The sequence below is a fragment of the Astatotilapia calliptera genome, chromosome 20 (assembly GCF_900246225.1).
Source record: "Astatotilapia calliptera chromosome 20, fAstCal1.2, whole genome shotgun sequence".
Classification (NCBI taxonomy): Eukaryota; Metazoa; Chordata; class Actinopteri; order Cichliformes; family Cichlidae; genus Astatotilapia; species Astatotilapia calliptera.
Genome location: NC_039321.1, coordinates 11,850,846 through 11,871,068, shown reverse-complemented (window position 1 = coordinate 11,871,068; position 20,223 = coordinate 11,850,846). Strand labels below are relative to the sequence as shown.

General features: G+C 40.5%; 2 protein-coding genes across 3 annotated transcripts; both read left to right on the top strand.

Moving 5' to 3' along the window:
- Positions 1-2,054: 2,054 nt before the first annotated feature.
- Positions 2,055-6,659, top strand: LOC113013955 (uncharacterized). Of its 2 annotated transcripts, none has more exons than XM_026155214.1 (3): positions 2,055-2,177; positions 4,268-4,795; positions 6,079-6,659. In XM_026155214.1, the coding sequence occupies exons 2-3, from the start codon at positions 4,271-4,273 to the stop codon at positions 6,550-6,552; spliced, it is 999 nt and encodes a 332-aa protein (XP_026010999.1). In that variant the 5' UTR covers positions 2,055-2,177; positions 4,268-4,270; the 3' UTR covers positions 6,553-6,659. The 2 variants fall into 2 exon arrangements, with proteins under 2 accessions (XP_026010999.1, XP_026010998.1); XM_026155213.1 differs by lacking the exon at positions 2,055-2,177 and adding an exon at positions 2,197-2,666.
- Positions 6,660-9,691: 3,032 nt separating this feature from the next.
- Positions 9,692-18,629, top strand: LOC113014010 (insulin-like growth factor I). The gene is made up of 4 exons (XM_026155305.1): positions 9,692-9,737; positions 11,444-11,588; positions 15,995-16,173; positions 17,427-18,629. The coding sequence occupies exons 1-4, from the start codon at positions 9,693-9,695 to the stop codon at positions 17,613-17,615; spliced, it is 558 nt and encodes a 185-aa protein (XP_026011090.1). The 5' UTR covers position 9,692; the 3' UTR covers positions 17,616-18,629.
- Positions 18,630-20,223: the final 1,594 nt, after the last annotated feature.

Below are 20,223 nucleotides of genomic sequence, written 5' to 3'. Positions count from 1 at the left end.
CCCAGGGACATACACAGGCTCTGCCTGCTCCAGTAATTCACTCCATCTGAGATTTCCCACTAGAGCAGTCTTGTGATGACGCTCTACGCGCAGCCTTTGACCGAGGGATGGAAACTGATGATCAAATGGTGTGCTCAGACGTAGCGCTGACCGACCCTCTTTCTGTGATGGTTAGAGACAGATTGTATTGAATGAGTCATGACACACCCAGTTGGTGGTGCCAAAAAGCAGCTGGAAAATAATTTTCCAGGCAGCTCATTGTAACCCTATGGCAGGGCGTATGGGATATACCAAAACTCTGAGAAGAATAATGGTCTGGTTATTGACTGGACATTCAAGGGGATGTATGCCGATGATGTGCATTGTTGGGTCTGTGTTTCCACATGCCCCGCTAGTTTAGAGACTTATTCCTCATGAAGAACAGAAAACAAGACAGAACATCTTCAACCGGTCTTTTCACTCCTTAACGAGGGAAGTTTGGGTCAGAACCAGCTCTTGGAGCTCACGCTCCTCACCTGTCTGTAGCCCAAATCCTTCAAAGAGCAGCTTCCCTCGTCGGCTTTTTATTGACAAACTGTTACAATACACATCACAGCAAAAGCACCTCCCTCCGTAAATTGAATTGTACTTGTTATTAATCTCTGTCTCTCTTCCACAGCATGTCTTTATCCTGTTTTCCTTCTCTCACCCCAACCGGTTGCAGCAGATGGCCGCCCCTCCCTGAGCCCGGTTCTGCTGGAGGTTTCTTCCTGTTAAAAGGGAGTTTTTCCTTCCCACTGTCACCAAAGTGCTTGCTCATAGGGGGTCATATGATTGTTGGTTTTTTTCTCTGTATCTATTATTGTACGATCTACTATACAATATAAAGCGCCTTGAGGCGACTGTAGTTGTGATTTGGCGCTATATAAATAAAATTGAATTGAATTGAATGGGTGAGTGTGAGATCATTTCACATTTGCCATTTCTTTCTTTATTTTTCTTTTCTTTTTATGTGTGTGCAAACATTTCTGGGTTTTTTTTTATTTCTTGGGATTCGGTATCTTTGGAAGAGTTTATCTCTGTATGTGTGCAAATGTATGTGGATTCATTTAATCCTGCAATCCTGAGATTTAAGGTTGGATCAAGCTCAATGCAGGCACACCGAATGGGCCACGCATGATCAGGAAACATGTGGAAACATTTCCGTGTTTGGATTGCTTGGAATTTTGTTCCGGTGGTTTCTTTAGCCGTTTCTATCTCTGTATGTGTGGAAATCTTTGTGCATTCCCGTGTTCCTGCTTTGAGATCTAAGGTTGGCTGAATTGGTTGCTCTCTGTGGACAATCACATTTGTGCACAAACATTTCTGTGCTTGGATTTTTAGGAATTTTGGATTGGTAATCAGTTTACCAATCCAGATGTGTACAGAAGTATGTGCATTCATGTGTACATGTGTGGAGATCTGAGGCTGGTTTCTAGGGTGGACCTCTGCACATAATCATATGTGTGTGCAAACATTTCTGTGTTTGGATTGATTGAAAATTGGGTCTGTTGGTTTCTTTGTTAGCAGTTATCTCTGGTTGTGTGCAAATGTGTGCATGCGTTATTTCATTATTTAATTAATAAAATTAAATTCATTTTGCACTCGTGGCTCTCCTTAGCCTGGTTTCCCCTTTTGGCAATAACCTCTTTGGCTTTGGAGAAAACCCTTTCACGTGGTACTGAAGAGGCAGAAGTGCACAAGTACCCCACAGTAGGCTTATGTTAGGCTAAAATATATGCACCTCCACCCACGGATCCGTTCCACTTTATGTATGTCCAGAAATCACACCAACACTCACTTTCTGAACTAGCGAGGCTTCAGACGTCATCACCGACGTCACTCACCCATAAAGGTGCAAGCAACACACGATTCCTGAAATACTTCCTGGACTTCTCAACACACCCTCCGAAACCTTCCCTTTTTTTCCCAGCACATATCATTTTTATGTCAAGTACGCATTTTTAACGCAGCATTTTTTTTATTATTAATATTATTATTATCATTATTGTTTTTTTTTTTTTTTACAGTTTCACTTAAAATCGCTGTTAGGCTAAATGAATGTTTTATTCTGAAATTCGGCCCGGAAGTCCGTTCGCCTGTGGCAAAGTGAAACAAGAGCATATCGGGGTCTTGGGAAAAAGGGCTGCTTTGCTAAGGTATGTGTTACTGCGTTTGACTTGCGTGTTACTAGTATGTTATGTGTGTGTTTAACGTGAACGGCGATCTTCGGCACTGTGAAAATCCGCCTCCGCGTTTTGAGGTTTGAGTTGGTTTCTTGTCCCTCTCGAACGTGAGCTGAGGTACGACACCCAGGTGTTGACGAGCTTTTTGGAAACAAATGTGCTAATTAGCGGTCTAAGACTTGTCCTTGGTTACAAAGCCTTTCTTGCTGTTCTCTAACAAAATGGTGTCTGTGTAACAGGAACACCGGGCTCGGTCTCTTTCACGGGCGAGTTTTATCTCGGTGTGCGTTTCAGCGAACGTCATGTTAGATTTTTCACACCGGGACCTTTTTTTTTTTTTTTTTTATAAACATGGCTGTTCAAGTCCTTTGCCAGGAAGTATACATCTGGTATCATCAGCATGGGCCAGAGAGAAACTGTGGGTACGCTGGGAAAGGAAGTCCAATTAACGCTTAGATGTCGGTAAGACGTTGGGCAAGCAACTATTCGCATCATTTATATGTGTAAGCAGTATCACATAAGTAGTAATGCCAAAGTTTCACTTTTAAGCTTTGAAAGTTCAAAAGTAGTTTTGTAACATTTTAGTTTAAGAAAAAGTGTTAAAGTACTCAATGCAGAAGAATTTCCCATGTTAACGTTACAGTGGGGGAATAATTATTTGCTCTTCTGCTGAATTTGTTTGTTCACTTACCAAAAAAAGAACAGTCTCAAATTTTTATGGTAGTTTCATTGATATTCTCTCTCTCTCTATTAAAATGAAACACACGCACATTACATAAAAGTTGGAATTTATTTGCAGGTCATTAAGTCAGATGAGTATTTGAGCCCCTGTAACAAAGCCAGAATACAACCAAATGAATTAGATCCTTCTGTTCTCAACTTGTTTTGTGCATTAAGCACACATAACAAGATTCCACAGAATCAGTGTCTTTCATTCCTACATCTCCACCACCGTGGGAAACACCAAAGGACCTCGTGGATAAGATTGTAGACTGGTACAAGGCTGGACTGGGCTACGAGACCATGAGCAAGAAGCTTGTCAATCACCTGAAGGAAGCTGGAGCCACAGTTAACAAAAACATACCTGGTAATCCACTATGCAACAACGGATTGAAACACCCACAAGGTCCCCGTAATCAAGAACATGTATAGGCCTGTCTGAACTTTGACAGTGAACATCTTAATGATTCACAGGAGGCCTGAGGAAAACTGCTGAAGTTGCATGAAACCAAAATCAAGCTCTTTGGGGAACACCATCCCCATACTCGAGCACAGAGATGGACACACTGTACTTCTACTGTACTGCACACATTGTGATTGGTACATGGTGAAAATTATATAGGGTAATTTACTGGTTCACTCTGGGCTGTTTTATTGGGACTGACAAAGAGCCACAGATGAGCAGCTGGCATATTCTTATTCTTATTCTTTGACCTAAGCATTCGTGTTGCATCTCAATTACATCAAGGGGACGCTGGGACGCGTTGCTATGATAATGACCATCCACATCAGATGGTACTAGATTTTAATGGACAAGCAGTCAATCCAAGTAGGTACTAATGGAAAAGGGCTTTGGTTGAGGTTTGTGCTCTTGGAGTGCTTGTTTATCGCATGTGGTTGCCTAGACACTGTGGATGATTCTTCTGATATGACCCAAAACATGCTGCCAAGGCAACAAAGGAGTGGCTAAAGAAGCATATTAAGGTCCCCGGCTGTCCTACCCAGACTCCAGACCTCAATTCTATAAAAATCTGTGAGACGAGTTGAAGCCTGAGAAAGAAACCTTTAGAGTTTCTATAAAGAAGAGTTGTCCAGAATCCCCCCTGTGATGTGTGCAACCTTGATGGCCAACTATAGGAAACATCTGTCAGCTGTGCTTACAACAAGGGTTTCTCCACCAACAACAAAGTCATGTTTTGTCAATTCCCCGATTGTGTACTGCTGGAAGCTGAGGTGGAGCTTTTTCTTCAGTCTGTGACTGTTTTCATCATCTGATTCTTCTATTTTTTTATGTGTCACTTTATTAAACGATTGCTTATTGATTAAATGATTTGTGTACACAGATCATGGATCTCCTCAGCAGTTTGGAAATCTACATCCCTGCGGAGGCTGAGGTGAAAAACATCCCTTTGTTGACCTTGCCAAAGTCTGTACTCAGAAGAATGGGCCTCCCTCTACTGAATGCCTCCAGGAATCTTGCAGACTCTCCAGAAGGCATATGGATTTCTCCAGCAGTTATACGGAAGAAAGGCCAGAGACACACAGGAAGTGCAATAGATAACATGACCTCCGTGCTGGGGAAAGAGTTGCGCGCTTCAAGGGGTCCTTTTCGAATGTCTTTTGTTTCCTCGAACCGTGCAGCTCACGAGGTGCTGAAGGGCACCGTTCCCAAGGCACCTCTATGTCAAACCTCTCAATTCCCTTCGGACTCTGCCCCGCGAACCGGTCGAGATGCTGTCGTCATCTACCGTGGGCAAGTTTACTTGTCCATCAGAATGCCTAGTCGTAGCCATAGTCAGCGTGGGAAACAGATGACTTCTCAGCCTGTCACTCCTTCAACGTCCCACTTGTCTTCAAAGAAAAGGAAAAAGGTAACACAACTTTCTTTCTGCTAAAACGACCAGTTTACAAAAAGTCTAGCAGAGGTTGTATTTACACAGAGCAGTCTGTTGCTGTTCCAGAAGGGAGAATGATTCAATACAACACAGTTATATATCATTGAAAAGAATCATAATGAATATATTTATGTTACTATTAACCTAAAACACACAAATGCTCTCCATTCTTTTCTCTTTTCACATGGTTTAGCCTGATCACTCGGTGTAAACTCTTGATTATTGGTCTCAGCCTTTATCTGAAACCAACCTGACATCAGGTAACAGAAACACCAGTCCAGCGCATGCAGAAATTATATTGCTGCACGCCGCAGGAATATAACAGCAGAGGGACATGATATATTTAAATCCACAAACTCGGTATTAAACAGAAAATGTAATAAGTAGAAATGATTAAGTTAGCTTTGGAGAGACAAAGTGTGACATGGACACAGTGGACTGGTATCTCTGTTACGTGCCTTGCTGTGATATCGAGTTGCTGAAAGGGGTTGATTTCAGCCAGGAACCGACATCTGGTGAGAATTTTATGTTCAATACACAGAGACAGACAACAGTTCACACCTGTGGGAATTTACATTTAACCTGACCCCACTAACATGTCTTTGGCTGTGGGAGGAAGCCGGGGTACCCGGGGAGAACATGCAAACTCCACACAGGAAAGACCCGGCCAGGGGGTGAAATCCAACTAGGCACCATCTTGCTGTGAGGCAGCAATGCTAATCTTACTTAGCACTTAGTTCCTCCTACACCAAGTGTCACATCGGGCAGCTAATGATCTCTATCGACGTTGGTCTGCAGCAACTGCTACATCTTCGTCTCAGGCGATGTCGACGGTTTTCAGATCATCCATAAACGTTCGACACCATGTGATTAGCACTGCTTTGACAGTGCTAATCACCACCAATAATAATTGTTATTATTATTAATTTACAGAATATAAAGTTCAAGCTTATCTCTAGTATCAAGATGCAAATAAACATGCATGTATTAGGAGGCCCCTACAAATGTAAAGCTACATGCTGCTGCCTGTAATCAACCTATTTGACAAACAATTGAGCCTTAGGGTTCACCAAAAGTATATTTCATAATATGCTTTTGGTGGGTTTTTTGGAATTCATGAGATTCCACAAAAAACTGAACTAAATGACAGAATAGCATCTCCCAGAAGCCTCTGGATTATGTTTATGTTCATTTGTATTTTAGTCCTAGAATGCTACTTTAAACGCTAATTCTGTGACTTTTTTTTGTACATCCTTTAGACGATGCCAAGCGACAACAAGCCCAAGAAAAAGCACAACATATGTAAAGTAATGCATACAGAAAACAAGAAGGATGACGCACACAGGACAAGAGATGTTCACTTTCTGCCAAAACCCACTGAGAGTGAGTGTGAAGTGGGCAGCCAGTGTCCTGCAGATTCTAGAGGAGAGCCGCTCTCAGAGGCCCCCCTGAAGGCAGCTTGCTTTCAGCCTCACAGGGAGCCAGAGGAGGATCTGGCTGCCGAGGAAGCAGACGGCCCCGGTGAGAACAATGACAGAGGTGGTAGTCTACAGATGGACATCAGGGAAGTTGACCAAAGTAGCAGGGGCAGGGTGGAGCCCCTGGGTGCAGCTGCCGCCTCCACATCACTGCAGATGGACTGTGACTTTAACGAGTTGGCACAGGAGGAGAAGATCGCTCAAATGAGAGCCAAACTTAGACAGAGCGAAGCTGCTCTAAACCTGCTTTCTTAAAGTGACCTCACATTTGTTAGCCTTTTTGTACTGAATGTTTAGAATAGACTTTTATACATTTGTCTTCTGTGAACACATGCACATTAATAAAAGTGGTGTCGATGGGCTTATGTGTTTGGTGATCCTTTTTGTTTTATTTAGGCGTCCAAAAACAGATGTTGTACTAATGTGGTGTTCTCTTCTCATTAGGTGCAGTTTATAGCAAGGTCTTCAATGTTTGGATGTTTTTGATGTGTTAGTTCATTTCCTTTTGATAAAACCTCAAACCATAGCAGCGTATGGTTTGATTATTTCAAGCTGTAGTTTGGTCCCATTTACAAAGTGAACCAAATAGTTCTTTGTTAAAATACTTCTTTTTTCCAGAATATATAATGTGTTTTTCCTGGTTCAGTAACTAAGACTGTTTTTGTCTTTCTTTCTTATTTTTTTTATTTTTTTTTTTAATCAAGCATACCAAATCACACTTTTGTTTTTGTTTAGTATGATAGTTTCCCTGATCACCTTGAAACACCTCCACAGGTCATGAGTTGGTCTTATGTTTGTTGAAAGTGCTCCAAACCATAAACAATAAATATGACTAATCTTTGTGCATATGTTTCATAATGAGACTTTTAATACTAAGACCTGTAAAAAATCATTATTATTGCTGTTATTATTATTATTATTATTATTGTTATTATTTGGTGACCTAGTGCTGAAATGGTTGTGGTGTGACTGTTGTCCTTTCTACTCTGCTTTCTCACTCCTTAAATTATTTTTCATATGCAGGTCTTACACTCTGAGCCTGACATTTCTTCTGTCAGTGTGGAACAAGAAAGTCAGGACTTTGAATTGTGACATAGTGACTGTGCTCACACTCACCTCTCTGCTTTGGTCCCTGAATGATTCAAAATGTTTAGCATGGACTCATCTAGTGTTTAAGGTTTTCATTTCTGTGTTTGAAATTCATTTCTATAGATGTATATCTGATTGGAAAATATGTTTGCATTAAAAGCATTCTGTATGGGGCTTTGACTTTTTGTTTTAAAGAAGCATCTCACCACACCAAAGGGTCACAGTTTATGCTGTAACCAGGGTTGGAATCAGAAGAGTTCAGAATATTGAAACTGAAGGAAAGTTTAAAAAAAAAAGTGAGGTTTGTTGTATTAGTGTGAGTTATTGGATTATCCCAGAAAGTTGATTCTGTTCATCTGGACGTTCTCATTAGGAGAAATGTTTCCTCATCATCAGCTGACTGCAGGTTTCCAACCATATAAACAGGACATCTGCACACTGACTGAAACTAACAACACTGATTAACAGTGGACTGTGAGGTCAGTTTCATGATCATTAATATGGAAATTGATCAAAGCCAACTGAACAATGTCCATGAGTACCATTCACAGAGAGTTGTGGAATGGCTGCAATCACAGCATTGTAAGATGGTGACAGATGTACCCTTAGACCCCCTCCTCCATTCAGAGATTGTTTTTCCTTTTCGCGCTCAAACCAGCGTTCCTCCCTGTCCAGGATGTGTACATCCTCATTATTGAAAGAGTGTCCACTGGCCTGTAGGTGTAAATAGACTGCAGAGCCCTGGCCTGACGAGGTACAGTCAGGTCCATAAATATTGGGACATCGACACAATTCTAACATTTTTGGCTCTATACACCACCACAATGGATTGCAAATGAAACAAACAAGACGTGCTTTAACTGCAGACTGTCAACTTTTATTTGAGGGTATTTACATCCAAATCAGGTGAACGGTGTAGGAATTACAACAGATTGCAAATGTGCCTCCCACTTTTTAAGTGTATGTAAATACTCTGACTAAAAACTGACGGTTCTATATCACTAATGTCACCAATTTTGCTGGCATGAAGCCAAATGGTTTAATGTTCTTAGTGATGGCTCAGAAATCAACCACAAACAGGGACGCGCGTCGCTATAAGACAAATTATGTGACCCATACAGCTGCCGTGTCATACACACTGACGTGGATGCAGTCGTTGTTTGTACAGCGATCAGGGCTCAAATTGTGTTTGTCGGGAACTCCTTTGCATCGGAGCTGTTTGTGAGGTTATCACCCAGCACACAATGATCTCCACCCTTCACACACACCAGCACTCCCACTGTCACGAGCGCTTATATTTCCCAAACACTTTCACTTTGATTTCACGTGTTTCATTTATACGTCTTTGCAAAACCTATTTTTGAAGTCTGCATTTGACACACTGTATTAATCAGTCATATGAATTTGTTATAATCAAATTAATATACACCTCTCGTTCATTCAGTTAGCACTTATATAAACAGGACCGCTCATCAGTCAGGATAAATGAGCGATGTTCAGGATGCTTGCAATAATTTTACATCCAGCAGATGTCGCTATTAAGCAGCACATCCACACAGTCGACAGAAGGGAAACGTTGGGAAACATCACTATTAGAACCTAAACATTTACTCCTCGCTCCATGATGGGTAATTCATTTTTTTGAAAAAAAATAAAAATCTCCACCACCACGGCTGCGCTATGAATCCTGGGATAGGGTGGACCACGAAGGATTCATCCAACCTGTCCTTCACACCTGGGAAAAGGAGGCCACATTTGGAGGAACCTTCAAACTGGGACAGCCTTCGTTGCCTCGCTGTGATGTAATCGGCCTTCAAGGATGCGGCCCCTGATCTGGGACACTGTATATGCCAAGAACCGGCACTGGTACAGAGGCTAGGGGGCCTAAACGAGAAAACCAACAGGAATAGGTTATATTTTTATTTATAATATAAATGGAATGCAGTATAATATCACTGCCGAATGAATTCTTTGATCTCAATAAGGGGAATCAAACTTAGAAAATACAAAATATGTATGCACATATTTTACTGTACAAAAATGGCATGAACAGAAAGAGAGTTATGTTTACAGCTCAGTTTCCACTCCTTGGTGTGTTGCAGTTGATTTCACCCTGAGCATGTTTCATCATGTTTGTCATTCTAACAGACGTCCTCTCAGGACAACAGAACCAAGTCATCTGCTACATTTTCAAGCAGAAATGGTTCTGTGAGGATAGGAGGGAGGCAACCGCCCTGACGCAGTCCTCCCCTCCTGCTGCCTTTTATAAGACCGCAGGTCTCCCAAAGCCAGTCTACACAGAAAGGATGTGCTCCTTGTGCTGTCTCCGTGCCAGACCACAGACACTCCAGGTAGGGCTTCGCCTCACTTCTTTTAGGTGGGACAGAAAAGAAACATACTGTATGTAGGTGGTGTTTTAAACATTGTTGCTTGTCATTATTTTCTTTTGTTTTTATTTATTTTTTTATTTTTACAAAGAAAAAAAGTTAATCTTTCTAAACTAAATGTTGAAGTCTGCAGAAGCACTACATTCCAGGCATCCGTTATTAGCTAGTTATTAATTTCCTGAGTCTTAGTTAAAAAAAACTGTGTGCATTACATAATTTAAGTAGTAAAATAAGTGAGAAGTAAAAGTAAATGGGGAGCTATCTTTCCAAGGCCACTGGTCATATTTCCTAACGCTCCCTTAACAATAGAGACAATAGTATAACCTGTCATTTAATTCTGCAGTCTACTCTCAACAATATCAGAAGCTATGTGTTGGTTACTGAAGGTTATCTATCTGTACTGTACAGAATGTCTACGCTGACGTTGTGATTATATCAGATATCATAGTGTTCCCACTTATTTGTTTTGTTGTCTTTGTTTAGTTAAATTAATCCAGTGGCCAGATTCAAACTGACAGTTTGGGTAGTGTGATTGGAAGGATGTTTGTTGTTTCAGTTCAACTATGGCCTAAAACAGCCCAAATGTTTCACTATTAATAAAATATTTAAGGATATCACTTTATTGTACCACAAAAATACCATTAATACATCATTCTGTTGTAAAAGATCATAAATAAATGTACAGCTGTAAGTATTTGGACAATTGTACATTTTTTGTAGTTTTGCCTGTGTACACTGCCACAGTGGATTTAAAATGAAATAATCAAGATGTGGCTGAAGTACTGCTGCTTTAATTCAACAGGTTTAACCCATTAATGCATTTTCATACATACTGCCCATTTCCAGAGAGTCAAAAGTAACAGGGCAAACTAACATCATTTAGACTATAATGATAGTTCTTAATACTTGAATTAAAATCATTTGCAGTCAATGACTGCTTCAGCAGAGGCATTTTTCCTTTGAGACGAACTGCTGGACCTTTACTGCAGCTGCCATCAGTTGCTGCTTGTGTGTGGGTCTGTTTGCCTCTTCATTAACTGAAAAGCCAGCAGCCATCCATGCCAGTGGCACAAAGATGCCTCCACTACGATTGTGTGCTGTCCCTCTTTGTTGCCAATATTTAATTTAGAAAGATGTTTGTGCTATGCAGGCTGTATTTAAATTCATGAAACCATGTCTTGTTTACAGACTTGGGTGATGGTTTGTCTTGAGTTTGAGTTCTTGCCTTGACCAGTGTGAAGTCGTTCTGCAGTCACCTGCTTATGATGTCTTCTGTGGTTTTTTGGGGCATTTTGGTGTTACTAAGCTGCACAGTGCGTTTTTGCTTGATGAGGTTCAAAAGTCACTCATGCAATGTCAACAGATTGTTGAATATCCATCATTATACTTTCAGTTTAACGATGTCTTCCTTTATTTGCATTGAGATTTCTTTGGACCTAATATTGAAACTTGTGCTGGATGGTTATTCAAAGGCAACATTCAGAATCAATTCCAGATCTTTTATCTGCTTAATTTGTCAGAAACTATTGATGGAACAGGCCTCGCCTTCATGTCAGTCAGTTTCATTTACTTTTTTAACATTTGGAGTGTCAAAAACAGAGGAATATGTATAAAAATGGCAGCATTTCCTTAACACCTTTCTCGTATTGTGGTTTTCTTCTTGTCTTCAGGTGCTGTGTGTGCAGATCTGCATGTTTTACTCCAGCATTTGTCTGGTAAGCTGGCCACTGTGCGCAGAGACAGCTAAAGTCCGATGTGGCTCTGACCTGCTCAGTGACCTCATGTTTGTCTGTGGGGACCGTGGAATCTATTTACGTGAGTCTGCCTCAAGTACAAGCTGTGGCTTTATGTACTGTGAGTTTGATGCATCAAGCAGCAGGATGGGCCCACATTATTCAACTTACTTTAGTCATTAGTCAAGCTGAGGAGTAGCAGCTTAACTTTTTTTTTTTAACTAAAAGCTCCAGGTGTAAATCTGTAACGATGCACGGACACAAGTGCGCCAATGTGCTTAGTTTCCTTTTTTGAAGTTTTTTCACCTGTTTGTTCATTCATGTTTTGAAAGCTGCTAAGATGAGATACTAAATTAAACAACAAATTACCAATATTTTGAATGGTGCCACTATAACTACAGATTTATTATATGTATTAAAGGTTTGATAATAGCTAAACACACTGTTATTCTCCCTATAATCAGGATTTAAAACTAAATGCGATTAAACTTTAATTACTTCCACTGCACAGTACTCGTACCAATGCAGTTACCCACTGGACTTTTCACCTGGTTACCTTTGCTCTCTTCTAACCAAGGCAACCCTCTGCATCTGCTATCAGGCTGGTGGCAGTGCATCAAAATAGCAGCATACTCACCAGGACACTGTGCTTCTGTGTGATAGTCTTATTGTTAAAACAGTGTTATCTGAGAGCAATAAAAAGGTACAGAGAGGGAGCAGAAGCAGCTGCAGATATGCTCTTTCAGAAGCACTGTGTTCTTTGGCCTATATCGTGATTGTGCTAAATACTTTTGCATGTTTCATGTTTTGTTTATGCCAAAAACAGCGCGATAAATGTTCACAATGCCAGTACTAAACATGACTACATCTTGAAAGTAATGTTTACCATATTCACCAAGCTAGAGACAGTCAAAGGGCTCTTGAAGAAAAGAAACATTAGAAGTAAACACTGAAAGAGGTTTTAAATCAGCCGTGTGAAGATAAATAGTATCAATTATTATTTTGTCTTTTCAGGATAATGTGCTGCTTATCATTAATCCATTCACATACACGCTAATGCTGACGAACGCTGCAGTGCTCAGGCATGTTATGATTTAACTGTTCCTAATTGTACACTGATAATGTACAAAGGACAAAATATTCTACTTCTACATTTAATATCTATCTATCTATCTATCTATCTATCTATCTATCTATCTATCTATCTATCTATCTATCTATCTATCTATCTATCTATCTATCTATCTATCTATCTATCTATCTATCTATCTATCTATATATATATATATATATATATATATAGATAGATAGATAGATAGATATATATATATGCTAAATTTGTGGAAAAAGTATGATTATTATTGTTTATGAAACAACAGTTTTATCTTTAGTTTGTGAATATGTTTTGTTGTAAAACTATCATTTTTATGTACTTATTTTTTGTTTTTGTTTTTAGTGACATAACATTATAAACCATTTAAACAGAGTCAGTGTAATAGGTCGAGTCATTTGGGTCAGTTCTTCGCTTATATTTATTGATTTTGATTTAGAGCTTAAAAAAATGAAAAGCTGTAAATAATAATGGTTTAAAAATATTATCATTCACATTAAACAGTGTCACTGCTACTAAACAGACTGACATGAAAAAATCTGTAGATTTCATGTCTGTGCTCCAGAGGATGAATCCTGACGATTTTAAATGCACTTCTTAAATGGCATCTGTAAAACACCAGGAAGCAATTAATCAGAGCATAAGTCATTTAAACTTCTAGGATGTTGATGTGGTCAGTCAGGTAGCAGAGGGTTTTTTATTGGTTTCAGCTGCTTTGGTGTTAATGAAATTAACAAAAGGTGCTCAAAGGTGCAGCAATAAGACAAGTCCCCAAACACAAATGGTTTCCGGTCACTGACATTATTCCTCCTCATCTATTCTGACTGTTCAAATTCAAATTCAAATTCAAATTCAAATTCAAATTTTATTTGTCACACACACACAACCATACACAGTATGACATGGGGGTGAAATGCTTGTAGCTGTACAATGCCCGACCATTGAATGACAGAAGAAAAGTTTTACAATATTTACAATTTACTACAAAAATTTACAAATTAACTTAGGAATTTACAGTAAAGAATGTGCAAATAGCAGAAGAGATTATAAAGATAAGGATTATAAATTATAGGAATTATAGGATTATAGGAAATGTGTGGTGGTGCGTGTGGTGACGTGTGTGAGAGTCCAGTCTTATAGTGACGTGTTTGGGAGAGTCCAGTCCTACACCTGGTTCAGGGCCCGAATAGCCTGGGGGAAGAAGCTCCTCCTCATTCTCTCTGTTTTGGCCTTAAGGGAGCGGAAGCGCTTCCCAGACCTCAACAGTGAGAAGAGTCCATTGTTGGGATGGGAGAGGTCCATCATAATCTTCCTAGCTTTGGACTTGCACCGCTTGGTGTAGATGGACAGCAGGTCAGGGAGCTCTGATTGAATGATGCGTTCTGCCGAGCGCACCACCCTTTGCAGATCTCGTCTGTCCTGCTTGGTGCTGTTCCCAAACCAGGTGCAGATGTTTGACGTCAGGACGCTCTCGATGGTGCAGGAGTAGAAGTTCTTGAGCACCTTCAGTGGCAGATGGAAGTCTCTTCTCTGAGGAAGAAGAGACGCTGACGGGCTTTCTTAACCAGGGTGTTGATGTGACAGGACCATGACAGGTCCTGAGTGATGTGGACACCCAGGTATCGGAAACTGTCCACTCTCTCCACTGGCGTGCCACTGATGATGAGGGGTTTGTAATTCCTCGCCTGCTTTGTAGTGAAGTCCACGATCAGCTCCTTAGTCTTGCTGACGTTTAGGAGGAGGTTATTCTCCTGGCACCAGGTCTCCAGGTTCCTAATCTCCTCCAGGTAGGCCGTCTCGATGTTGTCGGAGATCAGGCCCACAACAGCAGTGTCGTCAGCAAACTTGACAATGGAGGTGGTGTCGGATGTGGCTACACAGTCATAAGTGTACAGTGAGTACAGCAGGGGGCTTAAAACACAGCCCTGAGGCACTCCAGTGCTGAGTGAGATGGAGGGGGAGACTTGTTTTCCTACCCTCACTGATTGGGGTCTGTCTGTGAGGAAGTTGAGGATCCACTGACACAGTGATGAGCTGAGTCCTAGATCCGTCAACTTGGTGAAAAGCTTAGAGGGAATGGTATTGTTATACCTTTGGCTAGGTCAATGTCACCACTGGTAGCGTGAGGTAATACCTGGCACCAACAGATTTAACAATTTACTCTAGCAGAGCTGGACAGGGGTACAGAATGGTCTTTAAACCATTTGCAGGACTGGTATCAGCTCCTTCGTGCAAGCAGGAATAGAAAGAGCACTGTCAGAGCTCTACAAAGAGCAGGCCAACAGGCCACTGGTAAGTGACAAAACGGATTTAATGGGCCTGAGAGCCACCATCCTCTAGTGGGCCCTGTGCTCACAGCTGGGTACCCCTGGGGTTGGCCATAGAATACCAGAATTGTATTTTTCACAGATGAGAGCAGGTTCACCCTGTGCACATGTGACAGATGTGAAAGGGTCTGGAGAAGCTGTGGAGAATGCTGCCTGCATCATCGTTCCACATGACTGGTTTAGTAGTGGGTCAGTGATGGTCTGGGAAAGCATGGGAGGGCCACACAGACCTCTACAGCTTAGGCAACAACACTCTTGACTGTCAGCTCTTATGCTGGTGCAGTGGGACCTAGCTTCCCCGTGTGGTGAGAGTATACATATAGTTGCTAGAGGATGAAGCACCTGACCTAAATCCGATAGTACCAATTTGAGTTGCTACAATGAAATTTCGGCTAAATGAACTAGCCCGCCATATATTTTTCACTTTGGTTTTTGGGATGTCTTTGAATTCAGTGCATCTTTTTGTTCCCAACACATCATGGCCTGTATCTGTATAGCACTTGGCTTAGTCCCCAAGGACCCCAAAGCGCTTTACGTCCCTACGATCGCCCATTAATATCAGTATAGATGATTAACATGACTTTTGTCCTGTTGAGAATGTGTCCTGAGGTGTTTTCAGAGTTGGGTAGTGCATTATGTTAAAATAAAAATAATAAATGGACTCGTTCTTATGTAGAAAAGTGTTTATCCATTTAACACACACACAGACATTTAAACCCAAATGAACACATCAGGAACAAGTCGGGGTTCAGCATCTTGCCCAGGGATACTTTGGCACACAGACTGCAGCAGCCAGGGATCAAACCACCAACCTAACGATTAGCAGATACGCTCTACCTCCTGCGCCGCAGCCACGACAGTTCAACAATGACTAAACTGTCCGAGCACATTTATTTTCTGCAGAGGAGGAAGTTGTTATGGCCACATAAGGGGACACAGTAAATCTTAAGCACCACTGTACTCTGTAAAGGAGATTTTGTTTGACTGTAAAGCTATTGATAGTTAAAGGAAAGAGAAGAACGTAGTGTGTGACACGTCTCTCTTCTGCAGGTAAAGGCTTGTGGTCTGGTTATGGCACTCGGTCCAGAGGGAAGGGGATAGTGGATCTGTGTTGCCTGTCATCAGGTTGTGAACTTCATCACCTTGAGATGTACTGTGCTAAACCAAGGAGCCAACAGACCACATATTCTCCATCCACAACAGTACATGCCACTACACAGCCAAATTTGGTAAGATCTCTGTTGTTTAAATAAGTTTATATACCTTGTATCCATCCATTGTCTTCACCTTATCCACTTCAGAAGAACAGGGAGAAGGTGGGAGCTTATCTCATGGCTAAACATGAGGATACAACCCAAAGGCCAGATACAGAGAGGGAACCTATCATGTGTCCTTCACACGTACAGTCGGTTTAGAACGACCACTTAGCCTAACCGCCATGTGTGTTCAGACTGTGGGAGGAAGCCAGAACATCTGCAGTGCATTTGATCCAGGACCTTCTTGCTGTGAAGTGATAGTGCTGACTCTGCACCACTGTGCTGTTTAAGTTCACACTTGGCCTTGACATTATCAGAGGATTGATTATACTGGATCAAAGAGAAAAAAGCTGGGCCTTACCCTTAACTGTCTCATTGTATAAAATACAGTGAAGCGTGTGTCCTCAGTCATTCCTGACCTTTACCAAATTAGGTCACATTAGATCCCAAAGAACATTTGTAAACCAACTGTGGAGTCTTCTCTCAGTGATCTGTGGTAGTACTGCAAGCATGTGATCCACAACTATTTCCATTTTTGATTAAATATCTAAAGATGGTGAAAAAAATATGTTTATTTCAGAGCTGTGAAAAACACTTCCCTTCTTTTTCATATAAGTGTGTTTTGTATAAGAATGCAGGAATATGTCCATATACCTACTGAATGTTGGACAGACTCAAATATTACCATTTAATAAATATATCAACACTAAGCCAGAAAATCAGGATTGGGAGTTGTATTTGTTTTATTGTGTTGTTTTCCTCTAACACACCTGTCACTGTTAAAGACATGCCTAACAAGTAAATCCAGACATGGTTTCAACTGGCCACAGACAAAAAAGTTTCATTTTATTGAATCCAAAACCACAAAAGCCACAAAGAAAAAGTCAGCATACACTTTAGCAGAAAGTTTCACTGTCATGAAAGAGGAAAACAACCAGTTGGCACTACAGCCACTAAAGACTTATAAATGGTAAATGGCCTGTATTTGTATAGCGCTTTATGAGCTTTGGCCTTATGAGATGAATATTTATATTCCTGGATTTGTAATTCTGCAATAGTATTGCCAAGCCGGGGAAATTCTCTGGTACTGTGGTGATCCAGCACAATTTGTGTGAAGCAACAGAATATCAGCAACAGTGACCACATAACACAAACTAACAGCTGTATTGGAGGCCTTAAGTTCCTCATTGTTTAATGAACTCTTTATTCTTATCTGTGTCTTGCAGTTCCAAGAAGTATTTCAGAAAAAACTTTTACAGTACCTGGGACCTCCGAGCAGTCCGAAGAGGGAAGCATACAGAAGGAATTGGCGGCATTCGCTTCGGCACAAAGTCAAAGTTTCACGGTCACTCAGGAGGATGACTGCATACGAAACAACAAGTCAGCCGACTGCAGCCAATAAGAGCGCACTTTAAAGAATTATGGGTTTACAGTCCGGAGTTTGAAGTTAATATTTATACTCACAGAAGTCCTGTGGTATAAAAACAATCAAACAGTGTATGTGTTTGAGTATGTGCAGCGACCCAGACCTCTTATATGTTCATAGATAAAAGGTCACCTCAGAAACTTTAGAAATGTAATCAGACAGCAAACTTCCAGTAACACAGCAATCCATGTATGGTTAAGGACAGTGTTTGGTTAACCCCTAGCCCCTTCATGGAGAATATTTGGTTGTTTGTTACACCGATTTAAAAAAAAGAAAAAAGTTGATTTAGATTAAAACAAAAGTTAGCTCTAACCTCAGACAGGCCACCAGTAATTTGATGAATAAGTAATGTTCAGGAAGAAGTTACTCCTTTATGTACTTATCATTATAGGCCTTCATATATCTTCACGTTAATGTGATCTGTGCAGCTAATGGAAATAACATTTGTGGGGAGAGAAACACAAATTTACAAGAAACAAATAACAGAAACAGAAGTGATCTACTCATAAATGCACAAAAATCTTAGATTTTTTAATATCTATTTTGAGATGTTACCTCATCCTAGAGCACCATAAATGCTTTTTCTTCTTTACATACAGTAGACCTAATTCTCCCACATCTGCTCTAACCCATGAAAACATCTTCAGCTGCCCGATTCTTCACTATTCTTCTGTCTGTGCTCGTCTCTTGGTGTGGTGTCTGTTAAGAAACATGTCAGCCACTATACCGTAGTTAATAGTTCTTATAAGATTTTTTATGCACTCATCATCAGAATCCGAACACTTTGTTATATACGCCACCTTCTGTGGAGTCATTTGTAGTTCACACTTATTTCGATGGCACTTGACACTCTTGACTAGCTTTAATATTTGTTTGGGTAAAAGACAAATTTTATCCACTGTGTGTGTTTATTGTTTATGAACATATGTTGTGTAAATGTCTTTAAATGCATTCATTATTTATTTCACAATGAGCACGTAACTATAATAAATATTAAGCCTTATTCATCTTTGGTGCTCTGTTATGTTTTACATTGTTTGGCTGTAAAAGTGATTTCAGGTGTGACAACAGAGTATTTTCAAATCTCACGACATTTTACGTTCATATAATTCTAATCAGAACTTGACACAACCTCCAGTTTCAGAGTGATCTTAAGCTGCTGGCTCATTTTACTTTGACATAGCTACAGTTATCACCAAAAGCCTTGAAGGTCATCTCAGGCCTCGGTGGATAAATAAAGAGCTGCAAGTCTTACTGATAGATTTGTGATTAAACAAAGTGTGCTTTCTTTGAGGCCAAGCTGAAGTTATAACCAGGTGTTCTATCTGCACAGGAGTGTCAGGAGCTAGAACTCTTAAGAGCGCCTCCTGCTGTATCCGGAAGAGTGCAGAACCCTCAACTACACATGCCGTAATACTCCCACCACCATTTATGATAGTTGATGTTTGTCCTTCAGATTAGGAGCCATTTCCTTTCCTTGACAATACTCATCTCCCCAGTATTTTGGTATGAGTTATCCTTGGTTTCATCTCTCTCCAGAGGCTCTTTTAGATGTTTTCTTCTACTCTGGCTTTCCTCAAACTGAGTATAATCAGCGGTTTGCACCTTGTTGTCAGCATTCATTAAACCTCTCTTCATTGTAGACAATGATATGCCTGCTACCATCAGAGTGTTGACAGGTTATTTTTTCTCAACCAAGGAACGATTTTTGTAATAGTGCACATTTCAGGGCTTCACTTTTATTCAGTATGATTCCATTCAAATTCTTAATATCTCTAATCCCCACCAACATGGAACTTTAGAGTAAAGACACCACGATACTGGGAGAACCAGGGAGAACCAGGCTTTGAAAAGCCACAAGTGAAAAAAAAAACCCAGTCCCCATCAGCCTAAACCTGTTGTAGCTTGGCCAATAGTAGTGTAGTCAAAGTCACTTGATCCAGCCCCTACTATGAGGTTTGAGTGTTGTCACATTGCCATTCAGTTTGTGGGTTACAAACAGAAAATGATACATGTATTCTTCTCATGCGTTATTGGACTGGATTATTTCAACAAACTGATGACATTTTGCCCATTAATTATTTGTATCCTCCTGTAACTTTACTGTATAAAGGGCTAAGACATCCAAAGTTTCAGGAGTCATTATAAGTCATTATAAGAAGTGTCGTGATTTGGAGAGCCCAGTGCGTGCTCCTGACACAGGGGAACCACATGCTGTCGAGGATACCTACCTTGGCACGACACGGGAAACAAGTCAAACAAACGTCACAATAAAAGCATGCTATAAAACTGTAAGAATAAAACACTTAACATTATTTAAAGATATTTTATCATCACATGTGTGTAATATGCTTAAATTTAAATACTCCCCATTTACATGATACAAACTTTAATTATGGAGTTCCACAGGGTTCAGTGCTAGGACCAATTCTGTTTACATTATACATGCTTCCCTTGGGCAGCATCATTAGAAGACATAGCATACATTTTTACTGCTGTGCAGATGACACCCAGCTCTATCCATGAAGCCAGATAACACACACCAATTAGTTAAACTGCAGGAATGTCTTAAAGACATAAAGACCTGGATGGCCGCT

Coding starts and splice junctions, on each gene's coding strand:
- LOC113014010 (XM_026155305.1), top strand. CDS start 9,693: ATGTGCTCCTTGTGCTGTCTCCGTGCCAGACCACAGACACTCCAG. Junction 9,738..11,443: donor CCAGACCACAGACACTCCAG/GTAGGGCTTCGC, acceptor TCTTGTCTTCAG/GTGCTGTGTGTGCAGATCTG. Junction 11,589..15,994: donor GGACCGTGGAATCTATTTAC/GTGAGTCTGCCT, acceptor TCTCTTCTGCAG/GTAAAGGCTTGTGGTCTGGT.
- LOC113013955 (XM_026155213.1), top strand. Junction 4,796..6,078: donor CTTCAAAGAAAAGGAAAAAG/GTAACACAACTT, acceptor TACATCCTTTAG/ACGATGCCAAGCGACAACAA.